At 40.4% G+C, this 26,766-nt stretch overlaps 1 protein-coding gene across 3 annotated transcripts in view; it reads right to left on the bottom strand.

Annotated features, from left to right (window-relative positions):
- CTDSPL2 (CTD small phosphatase like 2) overlaps positions 1-26,766 on the bottom strand; it is a 109,935-nt gene that overhangs the window by 25,849 nt on the left and 57,320 nt on the right. For all 3 annotated transcript variants that reach the window (NM_001266809.1, XM_028850444.2, XM_077938369.1), the window contains 6 exon segments: positions 3,125-3,211; positions 6,414-6,525; positions 7,091-7,169; positions 12,975-13,190; positions 17,241-17,390; positions 19,526-19,664. In NM_001266809.1, the coding sequence (NP_001253738.1) occupies positions 3,125-3,211; positions 6,414-6,525; positions 7,091-7,169; positions 12,975-13,190; positions 17,241-17,390; positions 19,526-19,664 (783 nt within the window).

Genomic DNA, 26,766 nt, shown 5'->3' with positions numbered 1-26,766 from the left:
ACCTGCTTACAAATTCTAAGACTTGCATTAACCAAGTTTATTCCTACATAACAACCAGAAAAAGAGTATGTGTCATTAAGTCAGGCAATCTTTAAATGTGAGTAGTGGCCACCTCAAATTTCCCTCAAACTTTGATTTTAAAAAAACTTTAAAGACCCACAACCAGATTACTGTGGATCTAATTTAAATTTTCTACATACATTTATAAGAATTTTGATGAACATTTGATTACTTACAATTTGAATATGTAAATTTACTGTATATACTCTCATAATTATTAGACCAGGAATCAGCAAACCTATGGCCAGTTGGCCAAATGCAGCCTGCCACTGATTTTTGTACACAAAGTTGTACTGGGACACAGCCATGCTTTTTCATTTATGTATTGTCCATGGCTACTTTCATGCTGCAATAGCAGAAAAAGCAGTCATGACAGGGACCACAAAACCTAAAATATTTACTGTATAGAAAAAGGTTGCCAACCCCTGATATAGACAATTATTAAAACATATAATACAATTACTTTAAATTATTTTGAAATGAAACAGAAATAACATGTAGAATTAAAATTAGTTATAGGTCAAACAACAAATTTACCACAGAAAGAAAACGTAAAGTAAGTCCTAAGAGGACACTCCATCTGGCTTTCAGATGAATAATCTGATCTTTACATATAGAATATATATACATATATATGTAAATGCTATAAAACTAACATTCAAGAATATACAGATACACGCTATGGAACTGTTCATTTAAAAATGGCTAATTTTGTCATGTAAATTTCACCTCAATACATTTTTTTAAAAAATAAAGAGTATATGCAGTACTTTACAGATTTCTACCTTTAAGTGGGCCACATCATAGTATAGTGGTTAAATATTTAAGTTACATCTTACCTAATAATGTGGTTTCTCCAAAATCTCTTAGATCATCTCAGACCCTTGTGTATATTTCTTCTTTGCCAGTAGATGGAGACAACACCACTGAAAGTTTAAAAGACATCATTCCCTGTTTAAAGGGAGCTTGCTGGTCTGAAAACTGGGGGAACCCTAACCCAAAGATTTCTTCATTTATTTTTTTTAAAGACGGAATGGCTATGCCAAAACAAGAAATCCAAGGGAATGTACGCAATATTAACTACGGATATCCTAAAAAATTTACTGAAAAGTAACTAAACTCTGTCTGTGATACGGTAACTAAATCGTATTAAAATGCAATCATCTCTATAGCTTATAAGGTTCAAACTACCTGCTCTGTGCTCTCATTTAGGCTAAATCATTTATTTTTCAGTTTCAGCAAGTGTAATTCAGAATATATAAGAAAAAGAGTTCTTTGAATTCCACAGAGGTAGATGCAGTACATATATAGTTTTTGAATTAGTCATATATGCTGCTAGAAGCTTTTAATTCGAAATAAGACAACTATCCAGATCCACATGAAACAATAAGAACTTTAAAAAGAGAGTTAAAGCAGAAATGGTTGAAGCAGTAAGAAAAAAATCAATTTTATGATCATACTGAAGAAAAATGCTCATATAAAAGGGAAGAATCAAATTTACCTACTTAAGTTTCTTATTTCACTACTAAAAATTACATAAACGACCAAAAACCATCTGTAAGAAATTTCACTTTCAAACCTAGAAGCTTAAGAAGTCATCTCAAAATCATTATCTATATTTTTCAATTAATAGCTTTCCTTTCCAAATTCAAAGCCTTAAAGCCATTTTTTTTCAAATGCAATCATGAAAAAAAACCCAAAAGCAAAAAACAAAGAAAAACCCCAACAAGGTTATCAAGCTTAAAAGAGAAAACTAAGATATCACTACACTAGTTACATCTGCCACAAGGACTCCTGTCCTTAAAGTCCACTAAACAAGAACAACCAATTTGATATAAAATGTCTTAAGAAAAATACTTGTCTTAAACCAAACAATAATCAGTTTTGAAAGGGAACAGAAAAATCTTTAAATCTTTTAATTTTATGTATATTTTGCTTACCCTCTGATTATATATCAGGACTAAAATCAGCTTACATAAAAAGTGAATTCAGTATTCAAATATTTATTGCCATAGCTACAATACCTACCCTAGGTTAAAACTAGAACTGACAACTAAAATAAATTCTCTTACAACTCATTACTAGACAAAGTAGGTTAAAGTAGCCATGAACCACAAACTTCTATTTAACTCTTAAATTTCATGGTTTCTGTGAGACATAAACTATTATCTGCCAAGAAAACTATAACCACATTCTAACTGCCTTTAAGAGCACATAAACAACTAAACACCTTTTCATCATCCACATGGCAAATGCTCTGTGACTCTACTAAGTTAATCTTTAGGCTGGCTCCCTCTTGACAGACAACAAACTTCAATCCCCAATCTTTCAACAACTATTATATAATGCCAATAATGCTAGTTAAATAACAACCTCCAAAACAAAAAGGCACTTTGCAATTTTCAAAGTGTATTCACTTATATTATTAACTCAATCTTATAATAATGGGAAAACCTTAAAGTAAAAACTATGGCCAGCACACATAATCCACAGTGAAATGTTAATGATATTTGTATTTTGCACTGTTACCTGTCCATCAGCACAGATGAGACAGAAATGCTTAAACTGAAAGGCCTTAAGTAAAACAATAACTAGAAGAGTGTCCTGGAATTCTGAGATTAATTATAAAAGAGATGTACTAAAGTGTAATTTTCACAGACCACATTACTACTACAGGAAATAAAATGATCAACAAGGAATGAGTTTTCTTTGTATTAATTGGATTTTTGGAAAACAAAAACAAAAACACCAGGAGTTAACCTGGCAAGTTCCTCTTGAGGATCTATGATGTCAGTGCTCCTGCCTCCACCTGCTGGCAAACACATTACAAAACTAGCTGAGATCTCAAGGTAAGAAAGTTAGCATTTTTTGAGTAACAAATTAATGTTGTTTTATGTAATATCTAGCATGATGCTAATTTTGTTAATAAATCATTAAAATGTTGATGAAATCCATTATACAGCTACAGGAAAACACATTTAATGTCACATACACAAAAAAATACAAAAGATTTTTTTTATCAGAATGTTATCAGGCCAAAAATCATCAAAAAAATTTTAATTACCTGATAAATGACATCTTGGAAAAGGACTGGAAAAGTAAGTGCTGCATCTTCTAGCTCATTTAGACTACAGTGCACTAGTGTTTCATCCTTAAAATAAAAAACACATATTGAATGAAACAAGATAGTAAAAGAAACTTCAAAGGATAATTTTACGTATTCTTAATCACCAAAAACCTAAAGCGCCCACTCATATGTGGAATTTTACATTTATAATATATTACTATATATGGCATAGCAATTTGGGATAAGAGTTTGTAAAGTCACTAGTTCTCAGGTGTAGCTCCTGGGCCAGCAAGCAGAATAAACATCATCTGAGAACTAGTTAGAAACGCAAATGTTAACCTCACTTCTGATGATCAGAAACTCAGGGGACGGGACGGGTCTCAGCAATCTCTGTTTTGTTTTGTTTTTCTTTTTGAGACAGAGTCTCCCTCTGTTGCCCAGACTAGAGTGCAGGGGAGCTATCTCAGCTCACTGTAACGTCCTCCTACTGGGTTCAAACGATTCTCCTGCCTCAGCCTCCTGAGTAGCAGGAATTACAGGTGCCAGGAATCATGCCTGGCTAACTCTTGTATTTGTAGTAGAGACAGGGTTTCACCACGTTGGTCAGGCTGGTCTCAAACTCCTGACCTCAGGAACATTCCTCGGCCTCCCAAAGTGCTGGGATTACAGGAGTGAGCCACGGTGCCTGGCAACAATGTCTGTTTTTAGAAGCCCTTCAGATGATTTTGACACATGCTCAAGTTTGAGAAGCAAGGCTCTGAGTTCTGTAGTTGCCAAACCAACTTTCAGTTAAACCCACATGCATGTTACTTGTTTACAATTAGCAAATGTAAGTGTAGAATCTAATTATTAAAAATATATATTCTGTTCATGTAACTCCTCATCCTCCAACTTTTTATAAAGCATCTTACTTTAAGTAGATGTTTTAGTATCTCATAAATTGTGTTTCATACAATTTCACTAAACACCAGACGATCTGGGCTCACTGCAACCTCCACCTCCCCGGATTAAGCTATTCTCCCGCCTCAGCCTCCCAAGTAGGTTAGATTAGAGGCACATACCACCACGCCCGGCTAATTTTTGTATTTTTAGTGGAGATGGGGTTTCACTATATTGGCCAGGCTGGTCTCAAACTCCTGGACTCAAGTATCTGCCCGACTTGGCCTCCCAAAGTGCTGGGATTACAAGCGTGAGCCACTGTGCCTGACCTAGATAAATTTTCTTTCTTTCCTTTTAAAATTGAAATGAGATCTCACTTTGTTGCCCAGGCTGCAATGCAGTGGCACAATTGTAGCTCACTGCTGCCTCAAACTCCCGGCCTCAAGGGATCCTCCTGTCTCAGTCTCCTGAGTAGCTGGGACTACAGGCTTTCACCATCAGGTTCATTCATTTCTTGTAGAGACGTGGGTCTCACTATGTTGTCTAGGCTGGTCTCAAATTCCTGGGCTGAATAGAGCCTCCCAAAGTGCTGGAATTACAGGCATGAGCCACTGTGCCTGGCTAAAATAAATCTTCTATGAGAACTAAACCACATCTCCAATTATAGGGTACCAGTAACAAATGCTTAATAATAAAATATTTTCCAATATGATATGAGATACATTTTTTACTAATATCAAGAAATTAGTTCTTTCCCCAATCCCACTACTTCATTTTACCAGCCTTAAAAAAAGTAAACAGATGGCCAGGCGCGGTGGCTCACGCCTGTAATCCCAACACTTTGGGAGGCCGAGGAGGGTGGATCACGAGGTCAGGAGGTTGAGTCCATCCTGGCTGACACGGTGAAACCCCGTCTCTACTAAAAATACAAAAAATTAGCTGGGTGTGGTGGCGGGCGCCTGTAGTCACAGCTACTCGGGAGACTGAGGCAGGAGAATGGCGTGAGCCCGGGAGGTGGAGGTTGCAGTGAGCTGAGATTGTGCCACTGCACTCCAGCCTGGGCTACAGAGCAAGACTCCGTCTCAAAAAGAAAAAAAAAAAGTAAACAGATTTTTAAAATGCAAAATTAATAAGAAATCAGATGCAGAGGGGAAATGTGACTATATATTAAATTTCATTAGCAAACGATAGGAGATAATCGTTTTCAAAGCTTTTCTGGTACCCTAAAATATCTTTTTTTCTTTTTTTCCCCGAGACAGAATCTTGCTCTGTTGCCCAGGCTGGAATGTAGTGACATGATCTCAGCTCACTGCAACCTCCGCCTCCTGGGTTCTAGTGATTCTTGTGCCTCAGCCTCGTGAGTAGCTCGGATTACAAGCGTATATTACCACACCCAGCTAATTTTTGAATTCTTAGTAAAGAATGGGTTTCACCATGTTGGTCAGGCTGGTCTCAAACTCCTGGCTTTCTGCCCAAAGATCGGACTCCCAAAGTTCTAGGATTACAGGCATGAGCTACTGCGCCCAGCCCCTAAAATACAAATTTTCTTTTTTTTTTTTTGAGACGGAGTCTCACTGTGTCTCCCAGGCTGGAGTGCAGTGGCGTGATCTCGGCTCACTGCAAGCTCCGCCTCCTGGGTTCACGCCATTCTCCCGCCTCAGCCTCCCAAGTAGCTGAGACTACAGGCGCCCGCCACCACGCCCGGCTAGTTTTTTGTATTTTTAGTAGAGACGGGGTTTCACCATGTTAGCCAGGATAGTCTCGATCTCCTGACCTCGTGATCCACCCGCCTCGGCCTCCCAAAGTGCTGGGATTACAGGCTTGAGCCACCGCGCCCGGCACAAATTTTCAAATCACATCAAGACATCATATTGGGGCCACGCATGGTGGCTCACACCTGTAATCCCAACATTTTAGGAGGCCGAGGCGGGTGGATCATGAGGTCAGGAGGTTGAGACCATCCTGGCTAACACAGTGAAACCCTGTCTCTACTAAAAATAACAAAAAATTAGCCAGGAGTGGTGGCAGGCACCTGTAGTCCCAGCTACTCGGGAGGCTGAGGCAGGAGAATGGCGTGAACCCGGGAGGCGGAGCTTGCAGTGAGCCGAGATCACATCACTGCACTCCAGCCTGGGCGACAGAGCGAGACTCCATCTCAAAAAAAAAAAAAAAGAAAGTGTGCTTTTGAGACTATTAATAAAAAGTGCACTGGTATAACATATATGCAAAAATAAGAATACGAAAAGGCTTATGGTCTTGCATATGGTTAATTCAGTTGACCCAAATTATATTTGGTCCTTCAGGAAAACATGATCCCGACAAAAGAAGGGGAAAGCTAACATAGGTATGATTCTAAAAAATAATTTCACCCCTTTATTCTCTCTACTTCTACAGATAATATACTTACCAAGTCTAAAACTAGGGAGAATTCCGGTGTGCTTCTTGTTTTCAATGGAAGAGCAGGTTTCCTATTTAGTTGTTCTTCTGTCAGTGGCGGGACATGTTTGATGAAATAATAGCTATAAATCAGATTTTAAGAAAATTTCAACATTTTACTATTTATAAATATAAAACATTACTAAGTTCAGCCCATTTAAAAATCTATAAAGCAGTTAACCCAGAAAACGAAACTTAGAAAAGATGTTAATAAAAGTGAAAATATACAAATTAGTTTATCTGTAAATCAGTAACAGCTGTTTTTGTTTGTTTGTTTTTGAGACAATCTCACTCTATCACAGGTCACTGTAACCTCTGTCTCCTGGGCTCAAGTGATCCTCCCACCTCACCCTCCCTAATAGCTGGGACTACAGGTGTATGCCACCGTGTACCGCCAGTTTTTGTATTTTTTTATACAGACGAGGTTTTGCCATGTTGCCCAGGCTGGTCTTGAACTCCAGGGCTCAAACAATCTGCCTGCCTAGGCCTCTCAAAGTGCTGGGATGAGCCACTGCACCCAGCCCCAGTAAAAGTTTCAATACCTACAGGTCACATATCTTGGCAATATACTATTTAGCCACCAATCCACATACATAACCTACTTTCACCATGCTCCAAAAAGGAAAGAAAGAGAAAAAAGCAACTCACGGGTCAAATACTTCCCAGTCTTCTTCATAGGTGGCCTCCGCATGGGCTGATGAGTAACCACTATCTGGAGTTACTGGTGCTATTTAACACAGTGAAAGACAAAATGTTGCTTTTACTTAATGCTTCATGAAATATACATTTTTACTGCTTCTATGTAAGATCTTCCTAAAGCCTTGTGTATTTAAAGACAGAAATAATTTGTACACAACACCTAAAAGTCAACTTATTAACATATAGATCTAACTTTAGATCTAAAGGGGAAAATGACCACTATAGAAAAAAAGGAAAACCAGATCATGGCTAGAATTAAGATGTTTATCAGCTAAGAAAAAATCTACTACTTATTACTACAAAAATGTACACCAAAAAATCCATGGTGTTTACATGTAATCACCAAAAAATTTCATGGTGCTCTTATAGGGGTAATAGTGAATAAAATGCCTTGTACATACACACAGTCAGTAAATGTACGCTGAGAACAGACCCAAATGTAGCTTTTATTTTTGAGATGGAGTTTCGATCTGTCGCCCAGGCTAGAGTGCAATGGCACAACCTCAACTCACTGCAACCTCCACCCCACGGGTTCAAGCGATTCTCCTGCCTCAGCCTCGTGAACAGCTGGGATTACAGACGCGTGCCACCACGCCTGGCTGATTTTAGTAGAGACAGGGTTTCTCCATGTTGGTCAGGCTGGTCTCAAACACCCAACCTCAGGTGATCCGTGCAACTCGATCTCCCAAAGTGTTGGAATTATAGGCGTGAGCCACCGCATCCGGCCTGTGAACAGTCTTTAAAAAGTTCATGAACCCTCTGAAGACTTATTTAAAAAAATTGTATGTTCCCAGGAATCTCAAGACTATGATCTTTTTTTTTTTTTTTCTTGAGACGGAGTCTCGCTCTGCCTCCTAGGCTGGAGTGCAGTGGCCTGATCTCTGCTCACTGCAAGCCCCACCTCCCGAGTAGCTGGGACCACAGGCACATGCCACCACACCCAGCTAATTTTTTGTATTTTTAGTAGAGACGGGGTTTCACCATGTTAGCCAAGACGGTCTGGATCTCCTGACCTCATAATCCACCCACCTCATGATCTGCCCGCCTCGGCCTCCCAAAGTGCTGGGATTAGATGCGTGAGCCACTGCACCCAGCCAAGACTATGATCTTAAAAAATTAAGGAATGTGGCCAGGTGTGGTGGCGGGTGCCTGTAATCCCAGCACTTTGGGAGGCCAAGGCAGGTGCATCACCTGAGGTCAGGAGTTCGAGATCAGCTTGACAAACATGGAGAAACTCCATCTCTATAAAAATACAAAATTAGCTGAGTGTGGTGGCGCATGCCTGTAATCCCAGCTATTCAGGAGGCTGATGCAGGAGAATCGCTTGCACCTGGGAGGCGGAGGTTGCAGTGAGCTGAGATTGTGTCATTGCACTGTAGCCTGGGCAACAAGAGCAAAACTCTATCTCAAAAAAAAAAAAAAAAAAAAAAAAAATTATTTAATTAAGAAATGCTACTTTATACAGACATTTTGTTATTTTCTCGTTTTTTGTTTTGAGGTGGAGTCTAGTGGCACGATCTGGGCTCCGCCAGCGAGAAATCGTTCTTTTAATCCTTTTTTTGAGACAGCGTCCTGCTCTAATGCCCAGGCTGGAGTGCAGTGGAGCAAACACTGTGGCCTTGACGTGGGATCCAGCGATCCTCCTGCCTCAGCCTCCCATATAGGTGGGACTACAGGTGTACCACCACACCTGGATAATTTTAAAAATTTTTTGTGGAGACAAGAAAGTGTCTCATTATGCTGCCCAGGCTGGTCTTGAACTCCTGGGCTCAAGAGATCCTCCTTCCTCGGCCTCCTAAAGTGCTGGTGAGCCACCATACCTGATCAAAATCACTCCTTAGGAGACTTATTATTTTACTTCTAATTTATAAACAACTTAAAATGATCAAGAAGTAATTCTATATTGCATGCCATTGTTCATTCCCAGTTTGAGCTAAGAGCTTATCTTTTGACAGAGCTTTAGAAATTATGCTGGGAATTTTCTGGTTGGGCGCGGTGGCTCACGCCTGTAATCCCAGCACTTTGGGAGGCCAAGGTGGGCAGATCACGAGGTCGGGAGGTTGAGACCATCCTGGCTAACACAGTGAAATCCTGTCTCTACTAAAAACACAAAAAATTAGCCAGGTGTGGTGTCGGGCGCCTGTAATCCCAGCTACTCGGGAGGCTGAGGCAAGAGAATGGCGTGACCCCGGGAGGCGGAGCTTGGAGTCAGCCAAGACTGCTCCACTACACTCCAGCCTGGGCGACAGGGTAAGACTCTGTCTCAAAAAAAAAAAAAAAAAATCATGCTGGGAATTTTCCAAGACAATAACTATAACTTAAATATAAGAAGACAAAGGTAACTTATAAGCCAAATAGGTAATGTCTCAGATATAAAAATTTAAAGTGGAACCCAATACAAATTTCTATAATCTTTCTATAGAAATGAAATGGTAAGTCTTTCAAGACAAAAATTAATCTTTTGTGCAATTATCATGTGTTAACATCTTTTGAGACAGAGTCAACGTGGTGTGTATGTTCAATGGATGACATAAGATGTAAAGCAGAATTTTTGTTCATCTCTGACATTATGCTTCCAATAATTCATTAGCACAAGAAAATATATCTTCCAACAACTTTACTGTTTCAAGTTCCTATTAATCTCAGATGAATGAAAGAGTATTTTTATTTGTTTTACTATTATTTTTTGAGACAGGTCTCACTTTGTTGCCTAGGCTGGAGTGCAGTGGCATGAACACAGCTCACTGCAGCCTTGACCTCACAGGCTCAAGCAATCCTCCCACCTCAGTCCTTCAAGTAGCTGGGACTATAGGTGTGCGAGCCATGAAGCCCAGCTAATTTTTTGTTTGTTTGTTTTTGTAGAGACAGGGTTTTGCCATATTGCCCACGCTAGTCTCGAACTCCTGTGCTCAAGTGATCTGCCCACCTCGGCCTCCCAAAGTGCTGTGATTATAGGCATGAGCCATGACACCCAGCCAAGGATATTTGTTAGGTGTTTATATGCTAAGCATTTTGCATACTTTATCTCATTTAGCCTGCAAAACTTTGTATTACAAAAACCATGTTAAAGCTAAGAAAACTGTTTTTGAAACTATCTCAAGAGCTTAAATAAGTTGTCCAAAGTAACACAGCTGCCAGCTTCCTACCTTCTTGTTCTCTTTGGCTATGTTCTTAAAGTTAAGGAAACGAATACTTTGTCACTCATACTAAATGCCTCTATCTATATTCTCATGATCATCCCAATCAGAGTAACTGCAATGTGACATACCATGTCATTTAGCTCACTTCTTTGTAGCAGCATTCACCATACTGTATAGTGATGTTTCTCTATATTTGGCTTTTCAATTAGATCACAAACTCCTCAGGAGTCAATTCATCAACAGTTCCCATCACAAAAAAATAGGCGCTCATAAATGTTGGGGGAATAAATGAATGACTGTGACAACTACAGTATATCTTAATTTTCCCTTCTAGAAACCACTAAGGTTACAGAAATCCTTTCTCCATCCTCATAGTTGTCAGAAAAAAGAAATACAAAGGCTTATACAGCAGCATGAAAATACAGAACAAACATCAAACAGGAAGCCAAAGCCCTGAACTTTAGTCTATACTTTACTTCATTAGTCTTATACCACTGGGTAAAGTAATAAGCATAAAATGATGGGTTAAAGGTGGGTTAAATTGCAAATAGTACCCACAAAAGAATGAATGTAATTGTATTGATTTGCTTGTTAGATTCTGTATTATTTTTAAATTCTAAATTTAACATTATACATATAAATCTTTTATTTGATGACTTTAAAATAAACCTTTCCTATTTTGCTGCTTGTCTCTTCATGTTGGTATTACTGGATTGCATTATATAGAAATTTCATAATTGTATCATATTTTCTTTAAATGTTTTCTGCTGTGTCAATTACTTTTTTAAAAGTTTCCTTTTCATAGCTGAGAGAAGTACAGATGCTCCTAGACTTATGTTGGGGCTACATCCCAATAATCCCATCATAAGTCACAAACATCATAGGTCAAAATGCATTTAACACCCTGATAAACCCATTGTAAAGTAAAAGAATTGGAAGCTGAACCACTGTAACTCAGGAACCATCTGTATATTCTATTTCCTTAAACCAAACTATGCTTCTTTTTTTCTTTTTTCTTTCTCAAGACTGGATCTTGCTCTGCTGCCTAGGCTGGATTGCAGTGGCTCAATCATAGCTCACAGCAGTCTGGAACTCCTGGGCTCAAGCAATCCTTCCACTTCAGCCTCCAGAGTCACTAAGACTACAGGCACACGCCACCATCCCCAGCTAATTAAAAAAATTTTTTTTTTTTTTTGCCAGGCACAGTGGCTCACACTTGTAACCCCAGTACTTTGGAAGGCCGAGGTGGGCAGATCATTTGAAGTCAGGAGTTCGAGACCCCCTGGTCAACATGATGAAACCCCGTCTCTACTAAAAGTTAAAAAAAAAAATTAGCTGGGCGTGGTGGCACATGCCTGTATTCCCAGCTACTCAGGAGGCTGAGACAGGCAAATTGCTTCAACCAGGAGGCCGAGGTTACAGTGAGCCGAGATCATGCCACTGCACTGTCCAGCCTGGGCAACAGAGTGAGACTCCACCCCAGACAGCATCTGGCTCTTCTGCCCAGGCTGGTCTCAAACTCTTGACCTCAAGCAATCCTCCTACCTTGGCCTCCTGAAGTGCTGGGTTACAGGCCTGAGTCATCATGCCTGGCCCCAAACTATGTTTCTTAACTAATATATATTTACTGGGCTCTCTCAAATACCTGGTACTACAATAAACAACAACAAACAAACAAACAAAACAAATTTAAGATAAAATCTCCATGCCCTAATAAGAAGATAGCCTTCTTCAGTTTTATTTCTGCTTTTAAGAATGGTGGAACACAATTCCATCTTGTACCTTGTCTATCCACCACAGTACTCAGAAGTAATAAATTCCTGATCCATGTGTTTCCACATTTCAGGGACAACTGGCTCCGAAACCCAATAATTATGTTTGGCCTTTATAAGGTTCCAAGTCAGGCTGCAAAGTTAGGTATATGGGGAGATCTAGGAACAGAAGCACTTTCTGGGGGGATGTCATCGACGTAATCAAACAAATCTGAAGGTATGAGACTGCCCCTAGGTAGTGACCTCAGACATAAGGGTCTAAGACTTGTGCAATAATAATAACGATGTTCATAAACATGAGCACATATACATATACACACACACACATATATATACTTTTTTTTTTTTTTTTGAGACGGAGTCTGGCTCTGTCGCCCAGACTGGAGTGCAGTGGCCGGATCTCAGCTCACTGCAAGCTCCGCCTCCCAGGTTTATGCCATTCTCCTGCCTCAGCCTCCCGAGTAGCTGGGACTACAGGCACCCGCCACCTTGCCCGGCTAGTTTTTTGTATTTTTTTAGTAGAGACAGGGTTTCACCGGGTTAGCCAGGATGGTCTCGATCTCCTGACCTCATGATCCGCCCGTCTCGGCCTCCCAAAGTGCTGGGATTACAGGCTTGAGCCACCGCGCCCGGCCATGAGCATATATTTTGTTAGTTGTATTAAATTTCTCCAAGCAGTAAGATTAGTGGTAATAATTAAACTGTAAAATGACTAATACCTAGTCAAAATCTTTAAAAAATTTTCAATTCCAAAATGACTTTGGATTTTTGGGACAAAGTTTTGTTTCCAATTTTAATTTTTTCTGAACTTCCAGGAAGAAAAATCTATGCATATAGTCTGCTCATTTAAGAAAAAATTTGAAATACTATATTTTTTATCAACTACTCATGAAGATGTATAAGAAAAGAAATTTTCTTCACCTGTAAGGGGTGGGATATCACGATTAACTGTTTCTTCTGCTTCTTCTAAACCATTGTTTATTGATGGTCTCACTTGAACTGCTTGATTTGAGTAAGCTGCTCCATTAGTTGATGTAGTAGTACTGGTAGTGATCTCATCCACCTGTTCCATATCAAGTTGTTTTACTATTTCTTCAGCTTCCACAGCCTGTCCTGGAGAATCTGATCCTGATGTTCCTGAAATCATGATTCAGTGTACTATCACCATTTAAAAACGCAACTATTTAGAAAAACTAAACGCAACATCAATGTACAATATATTTACTTAGACTGATCATTCCTGCAGGAACAAAGCCGAGGATTTTGTTTTTTAGAGAATCTTTGCTAGCTATTTCAAACACTGAAGAACAAAGACTTACAGGCTAGAGTAACATTTGTGAGCAAAGTTTTTGCATCCTTGTCATGTGTGCAATTGTAATTTTTCAACCAGAGGTATCAAAAAATTAGCTAACTGTTCCCCTAATCATGAGAACCTTTTAATTAAAAGATAGAAGAATAATTTCTCAGCCAAACCTCCATCTCAATAACAAAGACTGGGCAAGGTATGATGACTCACACCTGTAATCCCAGCACTTTGGGAGGCTGCGGCAAGCAGATTGCTTGAGCTCAGGAGTTCGAAACCAGCCTGGGCAACATGGCTGTCTCTACAAAGAATATAAAAACTAGCTGGGTGTGGTGGTGCACATCTGTGATAGCAGTTACTCAGGAGGCTGAAGTGAGAGGATCGTTTGGGCCCAGAAGGAGGTCAAGGCTGCAGTGAACTGTGATCGTACCACTGCACTCCAGCCTGGGTGACAGAGCAAGACCCTGTCTCAATTAAAAAAAAAAATAATAATAATCCCAAGTCTTTCCATTTCCTTCTAGAATCGTCCAAATGTCACTTTAAACAAAAATAACAAAAAAAATTAATCTCCAATATTCTCAACTTCCTTACAGAACACTCCTTCTCACCTTGTTGCTTTAAGTTTAACCTCTTTCCTAAAAGGTTTTCCTGATACCCTTCCCTCAATGTTCTTTATTCTCCCATACCCAATATATGAATTGAATCAGAATTCATTTACCTCCATTGCTACTATCCAATCACTGGTTTTCCACTAATGTGCAAAAAATGTCTGCTCTTTTGAGACTGATGTCACATGGCTATATAATTCTTCACTTATCCTCACTGCTGGCACTTACCATCTACTGCCAGAATCCTCTCAATCACAAATACATAGCTAGTAGTTTACTGCTCTATTTAACACAGTATTTTTTCTAGTTGTTATTACAGATGATGTCAATGACTCATCCAATGACTAATCTTCAAAGTTCTTTTCCTCTTCAGCTCCAACTATCTTCACTCATACTGTTCTATATCAGTTACTACCATGGCTATAACCTGGACATTAACACTGAGAAACTTCACCTCTGAAGCCTAAAATTCTAATACTGTGTTAACCACTTACCACAACCTCCTAACCCTCAAGTTATATATCTCATACTCCCATTATATGTGATCTTCGAACTTGATAAAGGCCAGTCTAATTCCAAACACATCCCTCAAACACTTCTTCTCAGCCCTCCTCATCTAGTTAGACTTCATGGTGTATCACTTAAACGCACTGTCAAACTGGCAGCCTCAGTATCCTTGATCCCTCATTCCACCACTGTCATCCATCAAGAAATCCCTCTTGAATCAATGTAACCAACAGACTTCTCAGACCCTAGTCCCAAGCTATGGAACAAAAAATACAATTACAAAGACTGGTCATAATCCAAATAAAACAGAGACACAGAGATAGGGAGAGGTGGTGGTGGGGGAGGGAGGCAGAGAGAGAGAAGGGGAAGGGGGGAAAGAGAGGGGTGGGGGAGAGAGGTGGGGAGAGAGGGAAGGGGGCGGGGTTGGGGGGAGAGAGAGAGAAAGAAAATATCACTGTAAACCTTCACTATTCTTCCCAAGTCCCTTCCACTAGAACTATCTCATTAATGACACCATCTCTTCCTTCCAAGAAAAAACTCTATCAAACTTCAACTCCTTCTTCCCCAGACATCTATTTCTGTACAGACCTTCAGAGATGTACACACCTTCAGAGATTCTTTACTTCAGCATGAGGGGAAAATATTACTACTGGTTTTTTTTTTTTTTTTTTTTTTGAGATGGAGTTTCACTCTTGTTGCCCAGGCTGGAGTGCAATGGTGCGATCTCAGCTTACTGCAACCTCGGCCTCCCGGGTTCAAGCAATTATCCTGCCTCAGCTTCTCCAGTAGCTGGGATTATAGCTGGGCAAGTGCCACCATGCCCGGTTAATTTTTTTTGTATTTTTAGTAGAGACAGGGTTTCTCCATGTTGGTCAGGCTGGTCTTGAACTCCTGACCTCAGTGATCCGCCCGCCTTGGCCTCCCAAAGTGCTTGGATTACAGGTGTTGAGCCACCGCGCCCGGCCTGAATATTTTTATTTAACTATTTCATGGCATTTCAAACTCAGCATGGCCCAAATAACATTCAATTATCTATCTCCCAGGAACTTTATTTTCCTTGAATCTTCTACTCTTGTGTCATCTTCATCTCTATTCTCTTTCACTTCCAATCTGCATCACAAATGTGTCCATTTTCTATTCTCTGATCCTTCCTGTCTTCTCTAATACAAGTAAGGTCTCATCAAGTCTCACAGGAACGACTACAAGTCTACTAATTGTTCTACCTGCCTATGGCCTCTTCAGAATCTAGCGTACACACTATTGCCCAAGTGATCTTTATAAAACATAGATCTGATCATATTATTCACCAATTTAAAAGGCTGCTCTGCCTATGGAGTAGCCATTCTTTATTCCTTTTCTTTCTTTTTCTTTTTTTTTTTTTTTGAGACAGTGTTTTGCTCTGTCACCCAGGCTGGAGTGCACTGGCGCGATCTCAGCTCACTGCAACCTCCACCTCCCGGGTTCAAGGGATTCTCCTGCCTAGAGCAGCTGGTATGACAGGCGCATGCCACCACACCCAGCTAAGTTTTGTATTTTTCTTTAGTAGAGACGGGTTTCACCATGTTGGTCAGGCTGGTCTTAAACTCCTGACCTCATGATCTGTCTGCCTTGGCCTCCCAAAGTGCTGGGATTACAGGTGTGAGCCACCGTGCCTGGCCTATTCCTTTACTTTCTTAATAAACTTGCTTTCACTTTGGGGGAAAAAAACCCAACAACTTTCAATTATCCCACACTTGAATAAAGTTCATCATCTTATATGTTAGCTCTGTAATATGACTTCCTCATAGCTCTCTTACTGTATCCCTTCTCAAATCCAGTGCTCCATTAATTACAGACTACAAACAGCTCTCAAACACACTGTGCTGTTTTCTGCTGCAAGGCCTCTACTCATGCTGCTCCTTCTACCTGGAATGCCTTTTGCCACTTTTCCAGATTCAGCTTTTCTTTCAAGCCTTTTGTGAGCCACTACCCTCACAACCCAGAAGACAAGGCCAATCCAGTCTTTTACTTTTTTAAGAGACAGGGTCCCACTCAGCTGTCCAAGCATGAGTGCAGTGTTGCAATCATAGCTCACTGTAGCCTCAAACTCCTGGGTTCAAACTGCTGGGTTGAAGCATTCCTCCCACCTCAGTCTCTGGAGTAGCTAGGACTACAGGCATGCATTAACATGCCCGAATAATTTTTACATTTTTTTGTAGAGACAGGGTCTCACTATGTTGCCCAGGCTAGTCTCAAACTCCTGCCCTTGAGCAATTCTCCTGTCTCAGCCTCCCAAAGAGTTCAGATTATAGGCATCAGAAACCACACCCAGCTCCCAAGGAGCTGTATATTATTAATGAGGTGGAAAACAAACATGAGACGTTGACAAAATACGCTAATAAAATCAAAAAGAGCTTTTTAAAAACTATGTATTTTTTTGCTGGGCACGATGGCTCTCATCTGTAATCCCAGCACTTTGGGAGTCTGAGGTGGGGAGATCACCTGAAGGTCAGGAGTTTGAGACCAGCCTGGTCAACATGGTGAAACCCCGTCTCTACCAAAAATACAAAAAAAAATTAGCTGGGCGTGGTGGCAGGCACCTACAGTCCCAGCTACTTGTAAGGCTGAGGAAGAAGTATCGCTTGAACCTGGGAGGCGGAGGTTGCAGTGAGCGGAGATCACGTCACTGCACCCCGGCTTGGGCAACAAAGCGAGACTTCGTCTCAAAAAAACAAAAAAACTATGCATTTTTAAAAAACACCCAAATCACAGTTAACGATTTATACTTACCATTTTTATTTGCTGGTGAAAAAAAGTTGAAGACAGGTGAAAATATGGTCCCCAACAAAGTAGTCCTTGGAGGACTGCCAGAGGAAGGATTATCTTCTAATTTTCCATTTTGTTTTACATGTTGATTTGTCATTTCATAACTACCAGCTTCTAAAAAAGAAATAAGAAAAGAGTCATGATCTAGAAAACACTGACTTTCAGAAATGTGTTATAAATCATTCATTACAGAAATAACTTTTTCCCTCAAAATACTTCACAAAAGCTAATTAATGTTCAGGAGAGCTTATTAAAGAAACACTGAGGTAAATTACTTGTAAGTCAAATGCTCTTTATGTATCAATGTGTTTATAATGCTAACATTTACTGAGTTTTTTCAAAATAGATTTACACCTATAGACTGAAAGGCTTCAAATCAACACAGTATAACACAAAATGAAGAAAATTCTTTGTAAGCAAGCAAACTAGCTCCCACCATCTAAAACACAAATACTTTTATTTTTGTTTGCATTCTGGGATAGTTCTAATTCATAAAACCTTCCCTCACATCTGTTTCTATCTAATGAATGACAGCTAAATGAATAGAGGCAACATAACTCTACTGAAGCAGAAGGCTATATATAGCAGTGTCAAAAATTACTTATGGATACTGAGGCACCATCTCAGAGTGGCTAGGGAGAATAATTTTAAGTTTCCTGTAAATGAAAATGTTCCACAGATCTTTTAAAAATATAAAAGTAAAATCAATCAACTGTTCTAATTAATCATCCTCTGACTTTCCACAACTTTTGATGTCTACAACACTTATTTCCTTCTTTGCTTTGGTTCTTCTAACTTGTTTCTTTCTCTATTTTGTCCCCCTTGTCTTGTCTCAGTCTTTTTCTCCCTCCTGGTTTGTTTTTTCTAACAATAAAGATATATTATTGCACTGGGCAGAGACAAGGGGAGAAATTACAGCTGTGTTTAAGATAGCATTGGTTAAAACAGTACTCCATACTCTAAAGCAGGGGTCCCTAACCCCATACTTGCTGGTACCAGTCCGCAGCCTATTAGGAGGTGCACAAGCATTAACGCCTGAGCTCTGCCTCTACTACCTTATCTGCAGATAAGCTGCTGCATTAGATCCTTTTAGGAACATGAACCCTATTGTGAACTGCACATGCAAGGGATCTAGGTTGTGCGATCCTTATGAGAATCTAATGTCTGATGATCTGAGATGGAACAGTTTATCCTGAAACCATTCTCATCACTGTCAGTGGAACTGGTCCTTGGTGCCAAGAGGTTGGGGACTGCTGCTCTGAAGTGTTATTCTGTATAGCTGTCTCTGCTTTTCCTTAATGTTTTTCTCCTTCTTTTTGACTTTGAGGAGTTTCTCTGCTATACAACAAGGTATTGACAGAGTTTATCAACAGTGGCACTATTGTCATTTCAGTCTGATAATTCTTTGTTTTGAAGAGCTGTCCTGCGTATTGTAGGATGTTTAACATCTCTGACATCCACCTGCTAGACCCTAGTAGCCACCCCTCCACATGTTGTGACAACCAAAAAGGTCTCTAGATATTGACAAATGTCCCTTGGAGGAAAAAAATCACCCCTAGTTGAGACTAAGTGATACAAGTCCCCTCTGAGCTTTTAAGTAGAATAATCTAGGAAGAAATTTGGTACGTATTTCAATTAAATTAAGTCACAATTATTATTGCTTTAAGAAATGAGTTTATTAGATGTCCAAAATATTGACCCACATACATTTTTATGCTAAACAGCACAAAGGTATATAGTTACTCTACCTTTACTTACTTTAATTCAAAGTAAGATTCAAATTAGCACATTTTAATTTCACTTCATGTTACTAATAATACAAAGATTACAAAGTTAAGGCAAAAATTACTCAAAGTAGTTTTGTTTTGTTTTGAGACAGAGTCTCACTCTGTCACCCAGGCTGGAGTGCAGTGGCACAATCTCGGCTTACTGCAACCTCCGCCTCCCAGGTTCCAGTGATTCTCAACCTTCAGCCACCTGAGTAGCTGAGATTACAGGCATGCGCCACCACGCCTGGCTAATTTTTTGTGTGTGATTTTAATAGAGACAGGGTTTCGCCATGTTGGCCAGGCTGGTCTCAAATTCCTGGCCTCAAATGATCCGCCGACCTCGGCCTCCCAAAATGTGAGGATTACAGGCATGAGCCACTGCACTCGGCCACAAAGTAGATTTTTAAAAATAGGTAAGAAATGTGTCAGGTGAGATCTCTGCTTACACCTAAATAAAACAGTATCTAAATATTAACAAACCTCCATTTACTTGACTTTTCCGTCTTACTCGAGATATCTGTTTGTTAGGTTTTTCTCCTGCTCTTGGTGTTGACGTGATCAAATTGTTATCTATATCACGTTCAATTCTACTCCGTTTTGAAGGATTTTCTCTCTCTTCCTTAAGATATAAGAGAAAAAAAACACACTAAGCACAGTCATTCTGCCTTATAGGTTACAATATTAAAATGAAAAAATATGGTATAATATACTTTCCTCTGCTTTTCATATCCAGGAAAAACAAAATGCAATTATAAGTAATACCAAACAGTAGTAGAAAACACAGAAAAATTTTGACAGGGTTGTAAAAGTATGAATGCAATTACAATATACCAATGTAATTACAGCATCCCCACAATTCAGATCCCTTCCCCAAGGTCCATTAAGTTTTCCATGCTATCAAAATATTGAAGTATTCAGTGTGCTCTGAATCTTCAAATGCTTCCCCTCATTTTTAGAACTGTCCTAAAGAATACAGATCATTTCCTTAAGCGACTCAGGGTAGGAGAGATAGCCCCACTGAATGTGCTGGCAAGTCACATATTGCCAAAAATAGGGGGTGGGGATAAAGGTGGGGCCTGGCACTGCCACACCCCCACTGCCTACCTCAATTATTTAATTGTCAGAATAAATAGCATAGAGTCTATCCCTTAACAAAGCTATTTGCTGCCTTATATGGGGCAAGTCCACATGACCAGTTTATACTATTCTTGCAGTATTAATGGACTAAAATAGCACACTTTCAGCCATTAGGATGATTTATGTTTCTCTATTTTTTTATATATATATATGTTTTCTAATTTGAAAATTTTGTTTTTTGTTTTTTTTTTTTTTGAGACAGAGTTTTTCCTCTGTTGCCCAGGCTGGAGTGCAGTGGCATGATCTTGGCTCACTGCAACCTCAACTTCCTGAGTTCAGGTGATTCTCCTGCCTCAGCCTCCCAAGTAGCTGGGATTACAGGCGCCTGCCACCATGCCCAGCTAATTTTTGTATTTTTAGTAGAGACGAGGTTTCACCATGTTGGCAAGTCTGGTCTTGAACTCTTAACCTCAGGTGATCCACCCGCCTCAGCCTCCCTAAGTGTTAGGATTACAGGCGTCAGCTACCGTGCCCGGCCTCATTTGTAAATTTTTTCTAGAGTCATAGTCATATACATGAGTGATTTTTTTTTTCTTTTTTTTTTTTTTGAGACAGAGTCTGACTCTGTCGCCCAGGCTGGAGTGTAGTGGCACGATCTCGCCTCACTGCAACCTCCGTCTCCCTCCCGGGTTCAAGCCATTCTTCTGCCTCAGCCTCCTGAGTAGCTGGGATTACAGGTGTGCACCACCACACCCAGCTAATTTTTGTATTTTTAGTAGAGACAGGGCTTCACCATATTGGTCAGGCTGGCCTCGAACTCCTGACCTCGTGATTCGCCTGCCTCAGCCTCCCAAAGTGCTGGGATTACAGGCATGAGTCACAGCACCTGGCCACATGAGTGACTTTCTAATATTACTATAATACTGCCCTACATAATTCCTTGCTGTTTTAATGAGACTACCTGAAATCTTTTGGTAAGGATTAGATCTTCAAATGTATATATTATATATAATCAACATTCTTATCTCTACTTTTTTGTATTTAATGTTTTTACCCTACAGCAACTAATAAAATACACTAATAAACATTTTCTAAAAGTTGAACATTGCTGTATTATTTCTGAAACAAAACTTCGCATTGTAAATGGTGAAAATTACAATAGCATACAGTACTGCCTCAGTGATCCACAATAAAATCCTTCAAATTCTGACCATGTACTGTTCTCCTATATTTTAAAATGAGGATCGGGAAGCCTCCTATCACAAACATGGAATCTTCACTATCAAAAAATACAGGAGCTCTCTTTATAAAGTCTTCCAAGAACAGAAATAATACAGCAAAGTTTCAACTACATTAAGTCCTAGTCTCCCCGTGAAATTTCCTAGTACAGCTGCTATAAAATACATACATACATTCCCGAAAACCTTGCATTCTGCAACAATAAAAGAAACAAAGCTTATGGAAAAAATGGGTCCAGAAGGGGAGAGAGGTATGTTGGGGCAGATTAGTTTATGCCCCTGGAACTTTGTAACCATAGCACTAACAAAAACAATGATTGGAGCTGGGCTTGGTGACACACGCCTGTAATCTCAGCTACTTGGGAGACTTAGGTGGGAGCCCAGGAGTTCAAGGCTGCAGGGAGCTATGATTGCACCACTGCACGCCAGCCTGGGCAACAGAGAGAGACTCTGTCTCTAAAACAACGATTGGGACCACGAGAGAAAACTTGGACATCCCTACCCAAGTAAGGCAGCTAAGAGGGCTGGAATGCTACTTCAGGGGATAATAAAGGGTACCAGAAACAATGAAGTAGAAACCGGGGCTTATGGGAGAAGTGAAGTTTAAGCTAGAGGGCTGCTGTTAAGTTGGGCACAAAAGGAAATGCAAACGGCCACATGTGAAGAGTCCCTGCTAGACCAGGGTGCACCTCTCTGGAGAGGGAATGTCTGCTGCAGATTATCACTTTTAATTAAAAATAAAAATAGGCCAGGCGCTGTGGTTGAAGCCTGTAATCCCAGCACTTTGGGAGGCCGAGGCGGGCGGATCACCTGAGGTTGGGAGTTCGAGACCAACCTGACCAACATAGAGAAATCCTGTCTCTACTAAAAATACAAAATGAGCCAGGCATGGTGGCGCATGCCTGTAATCCCAGCCACTTGGGAGGCTGAGGCAGGAGAATCACTTGAACCCGGGAGGTGGAGTTTGTGGTGAACCGAGATAATGCTACTGCACTTCAGTCTGGGCAACAAGAGCAAAACTCCATCTCAAAAAATAAAAATAAAAATAAAAAAACAGGTGAAAGGACTTGTGCCTATGTAGCAGCTGAACTGGAGGCTTTTTACTTTCCTGATGAAGAGAATATCAAGTTCAACTCTAATTATTCAGTTTGTTGTCTGGTTTAGAGGGAAATCATCTACAAACCAATACCTCCGCACCATGTTATTGATACTACACCCCTCTTTACCAATAGTGAGTAGGCTAAATAGTATTGTAGGGGCACCACATATTGTTGCAGAACAGACTATAATGCGGTCACTTGAGAACACATTCAAATACTTCAGGTTACATGTCTAAAATGGAAGAGGAAGCTTATTAAGGTCAAGACTAAAATTCTGCAGTCACTGACAGTAAAATCCTACTCTTCAGAATAATTCATTGAAATGCCTGATGATCCAATCCTTTCCCCCCCGCTACCCCCAGTAGAGACAGGGTCTTGCTATGTTGTCCAGACTGGTCTTGAACTCCCAGCGCCAAGCAATCCTCCTGCCTCAGCCTCCCAAACTGTTGGGATTACAGGCATGAGCCATGGTGCCCAGCATGATGATCCAATTCTGAAAGACAATTTGTCACCCAATCCTAGTCTTTTGTGAACATTCAACTGTAAAATTTGGGTATACTTTGAACATGGTAGGATTTTTTTTTTTTTTTTTTCAGACGGAGTCTCGCTCTGTAGCCCAGGCTGGAGTGCAGTGGCCGGATCTCAGCTCACTGCAAGCTCCGCCTCCCAGGTTTACGCCATTCTCCTGCCTCAGCCTCCCGAGTAGCTGGGACTACAGGCGCCCGCCACCTCGCCCGGCTAGTTTTTTGTATTTTTTAGTAGAGACCGGGTTTCACGGTGTTCGCCAGGATGGTCTCGATCTCCTGACCTCGTGATCCGCCCATCTCGGCCTCCCATAGTGCTGGGATTACAGGCTTGGGTAGGATTTTTTAGAAGAAGAAAAGGAACTAGGAAAGACAGTTTCTACAATACTATATAAGTTGTTTCACTAAATACAATAATCCTACAATGTCTTCTCTAAAATCTGCATTTTTCTTTTTTTTTTCTTTTCAAGGAGGCAGGGTATCTTTCTGTCGCCCATGCTGAAGTGTAGTAGCACAATCATGGCTCACTACAGCCTCAAACTCCTAGGCTCAAGCATTCTTCCTGCCTCAGCCTCTGAAGCAGCTAGGAATACAGACACATACCAACATGCCCTGTTAATGTTTTTATTTTTTGTAGAGATAGGGTCTCGCTATGTTAACCAGGCTGGTCTCAAACTCCTAGCCTCAAGCTATCCTTCCACCTCAGTGCAAAATTTGTATTTTTCGAAGTTGTCTCTAAGATAGGTAATTAAGGGGAAAATCGTGGGAAGGTGGTGTTCTTAAATATATGAATCTCCATGTAAATACAGAGAACTGAAGAGGCAAGAAAAACCCATAAGCAACATTTACAACAAAACCAGAAGACAAGGTATCCCCCATAAACTCAAAAACGCAAGCAGATGAAGACAAACCAACAAGCACAATAACTAAATGTCCGTATACACCAGTGCAAAGGAAAACAGAACTAAGCAACAAGTGAGGTGGCACACCTGAGAACAGAAGCCCCAAATACCTAACACGTAGGTAGTCACTGGAAACCACAGCGGACCACTTTGAGAATAGCAAATTAAATAAGGGGGAGGGGAGTTGGGAAGCTGCTGTCCAATCCAATAGCATAACGGGTCTATGGCTAGAGTTGAAATGACAGGAACAGTCTGCTCCTATGAACTCTTGAAACTGACCAACTATGGCCCCCTTCTAGAACAAGTTTCCATACTCAGGGGGAAGTACTGGGAGTGGAATCAAATGTGAGGAGGGCAGGCACAGAAGAGAGAAAAGAAAGAGAAATCCCAAATAAACACGTGGTAGAAACACAAGACAAAACTCAAAAAACATCACTAATATTTTAAAAACTACATAAAAACAAAATTTGTTCAAAAAGATACCCTGAACTACACAACTTTCTGAAAATTCAGAAAAACTAATTTCACATAAAAATGAGCAAGAAAGTGCAGATATCAAATCCCACACAAAACTATTATAATTAAACATACATGGAGCAGAATAATACCTCTATAAAGAACACATGTCAGAAAAACATGCACAGGGAAAAGAAAAAAATGATAATCTTCTATTTCAAAATCAGATAAAATACATTAAGAAAACATGAGGCCGGTGTGGAGGCTCACGCCTGTAATTCTAGCACTGTGGGAGGTTGAGGCAGGAGGATCACTTGAGGCCAGGAGTTTGAGATCAGCTTGGGCAACATAGCAAGATCCCATTTCTACACAAAAATTTAAAAATCAGCCAATCGTGGTGGCATGTGCCTATAGTCCCAGCAACTCAAAAGGCTGAGGCAAGAGGATCACTTGAGCACAGGAGTTTGAGACTGCAGTGAGCCATGATCATGCCACTGCACTCCAACCTGGGTAACAGGGCAAGATTCTGTCTCAAAAAAAAAAAAAGGAAAGAAAATATGAGACATACAGCAGAGGAAGAAAAACTCAGAAACTAAGAGACAGAATAAAACAATTCAAAAATTTTTATAAATCATTTTGGAAATAAAGACTACACTACAAGGGGCCCGAGAGAGTAAACAAAGATTATACCTTTAAAAGAAAGAGGGTAACATTTTGTTTTTTTGAGAGCCACGGTCTCATTAAGTTGCCCAAACTGGTCTCAAATTCCCAGGTTCAAGCAATCCTCCCACCTCAGCCTCCTGAGTAGCCAGGACTATAGCTGTTGGCCCCCACACAAGGCAAGGGAGAAAACTGCCTTTTTTTTTTTTTTTTTTTAAAGAAATGAAGACAGACATAAAAAGAAATGAAGAAAGTGTAAAAGCCAGGAGTGGCATGTCAGTTCAAGACACGTTTTATTATTTTTTATTTCTTTTTGAGACAGAGTCTCACTCTGCCACTTAGGCTGGAGTGCAGTCAGTGGCTCGGCCTCCTGGGTTCAAGCAATTCTCCTGCCTCAGCCTCCCAAGTAGCTGGGATTACACGTGCCTGCCACCATACCCAGCTAATTTTTGTATTATTAGTAGAGACGGAGTTTCGCCGTGTTGGTCAGGCTGGTCTTGAACTCCTGACCTGAAGTGATCTGCCTGCCTTGGCCTCCCAAAGTTCTGAGATTACAGGCCTGAGCCACCACGCCCAGCTCAATCTAAGAGATATTCTAAATTTAACAACTTTAAAAAAGAAGAAAAATTATATTATAAAACATTTGACAGAAACGCTTTTCATGTTGAAATAAAATAGAATAACATTTGATGTAACCAAGAAAAAATGTGAGTTAAGGATTTTATATCCAGCAAAACTGATTTTCAAGCAGATAGGGCACTGTTATCAACATGCAAAAGCTCAGAATATGGTTCCCATGAGTCTTTGTCTTCTCAGACAGAGTTTTGCTCTTCTCACCCAGGCTGAAGTGCAGCGGCACAATCTCAGCTCACTGCAACCTCCACCTCCCGGGTTCAAGAGATTTTCCTGCCTCAGCCTCCAGAGTAGCTGGGATTACAGGTGCCTGCCACCACGCCGGGGAAATTTTTGTATTCTTTTTTTCAGTAGAGACGGGGTTTCACCATATTGGCCAGGCTGGTCTCGAACTCCTGACCTCATGTGATCTGCCAGCCTCAGCCTCCCAAAAGTGCTGGGATTACAGGCATCAGCCACTGCACTCAACCCCATTAATCTTTTCCAAGGAATTCACTACAAAAATAAGCTTCAGACAATGAAGCTAAGACTAAGCATAAACATTAAGCACATCAAACGGATGGAGAACCTGTAGAACTAAGACAAATTTGAATAAAGGATAGCATGTAATGAGTATGTGCTCAAAAAATGTAGATATAAAACTAAGAAAATTGGTGAGAGATACATACTAAATGAAGTTCTGCAGGTATCCGATAAAGAGTACCAGATAAAATCCTAAATGCATTAAGGAGTGAACACTATAATGGAAAATATGTGAATACATATAAAAAGATCTTTGTGTTAAGTACTTTTTTTTTCTTTCTTTCTTTTTTTTTTTTTGAGACGGAGTCTCGCTCTGTCGCCCGGGCTGGAGTGCAGTGGCCGGATCTCAGCTCACTGCAAGCTCCGCCTCCCGGGTTTACGCCATTCTCCTGCCTCAGCCTCCCGAATAGCTGGGACTACAGGCGCCCGCCACCTCGCCCGGCTAGTTTTTTGTATTTTTTTTTAGTAGAGACGGGGTTTCACCATGTTAGCCAGGATGGTCTCGATCTCCTGACCTCGTGATCCGCCCGCCTCGGCCTCCCAGAGTGCTGGGATTACAGGCTTGAGCCACCGCGCCCGGCCAAGTACTTTTTTTTTCTTAGATTAAGT

Source organism: Macaca mulatta, chromosome 7 (genome assembly GCF_049350105.2).
Source record: "Macaca mulatta isolate MMU2019108-1 chromosome 7, T2T-MMU8v2.0, whole genome shotgun sequence".
Classification (NCBI taxonomy): domain Eukaryota; kingdom Metazoa; phylum Chordata; class Mammalia; order Primates; family Cercopithecidae; genus Macaca; species Macaca mulatta.
Note: the sequence above shows the minus strand (reverse complement) of the source record. Positions and strands in the feature narration are given on the sequence as shown.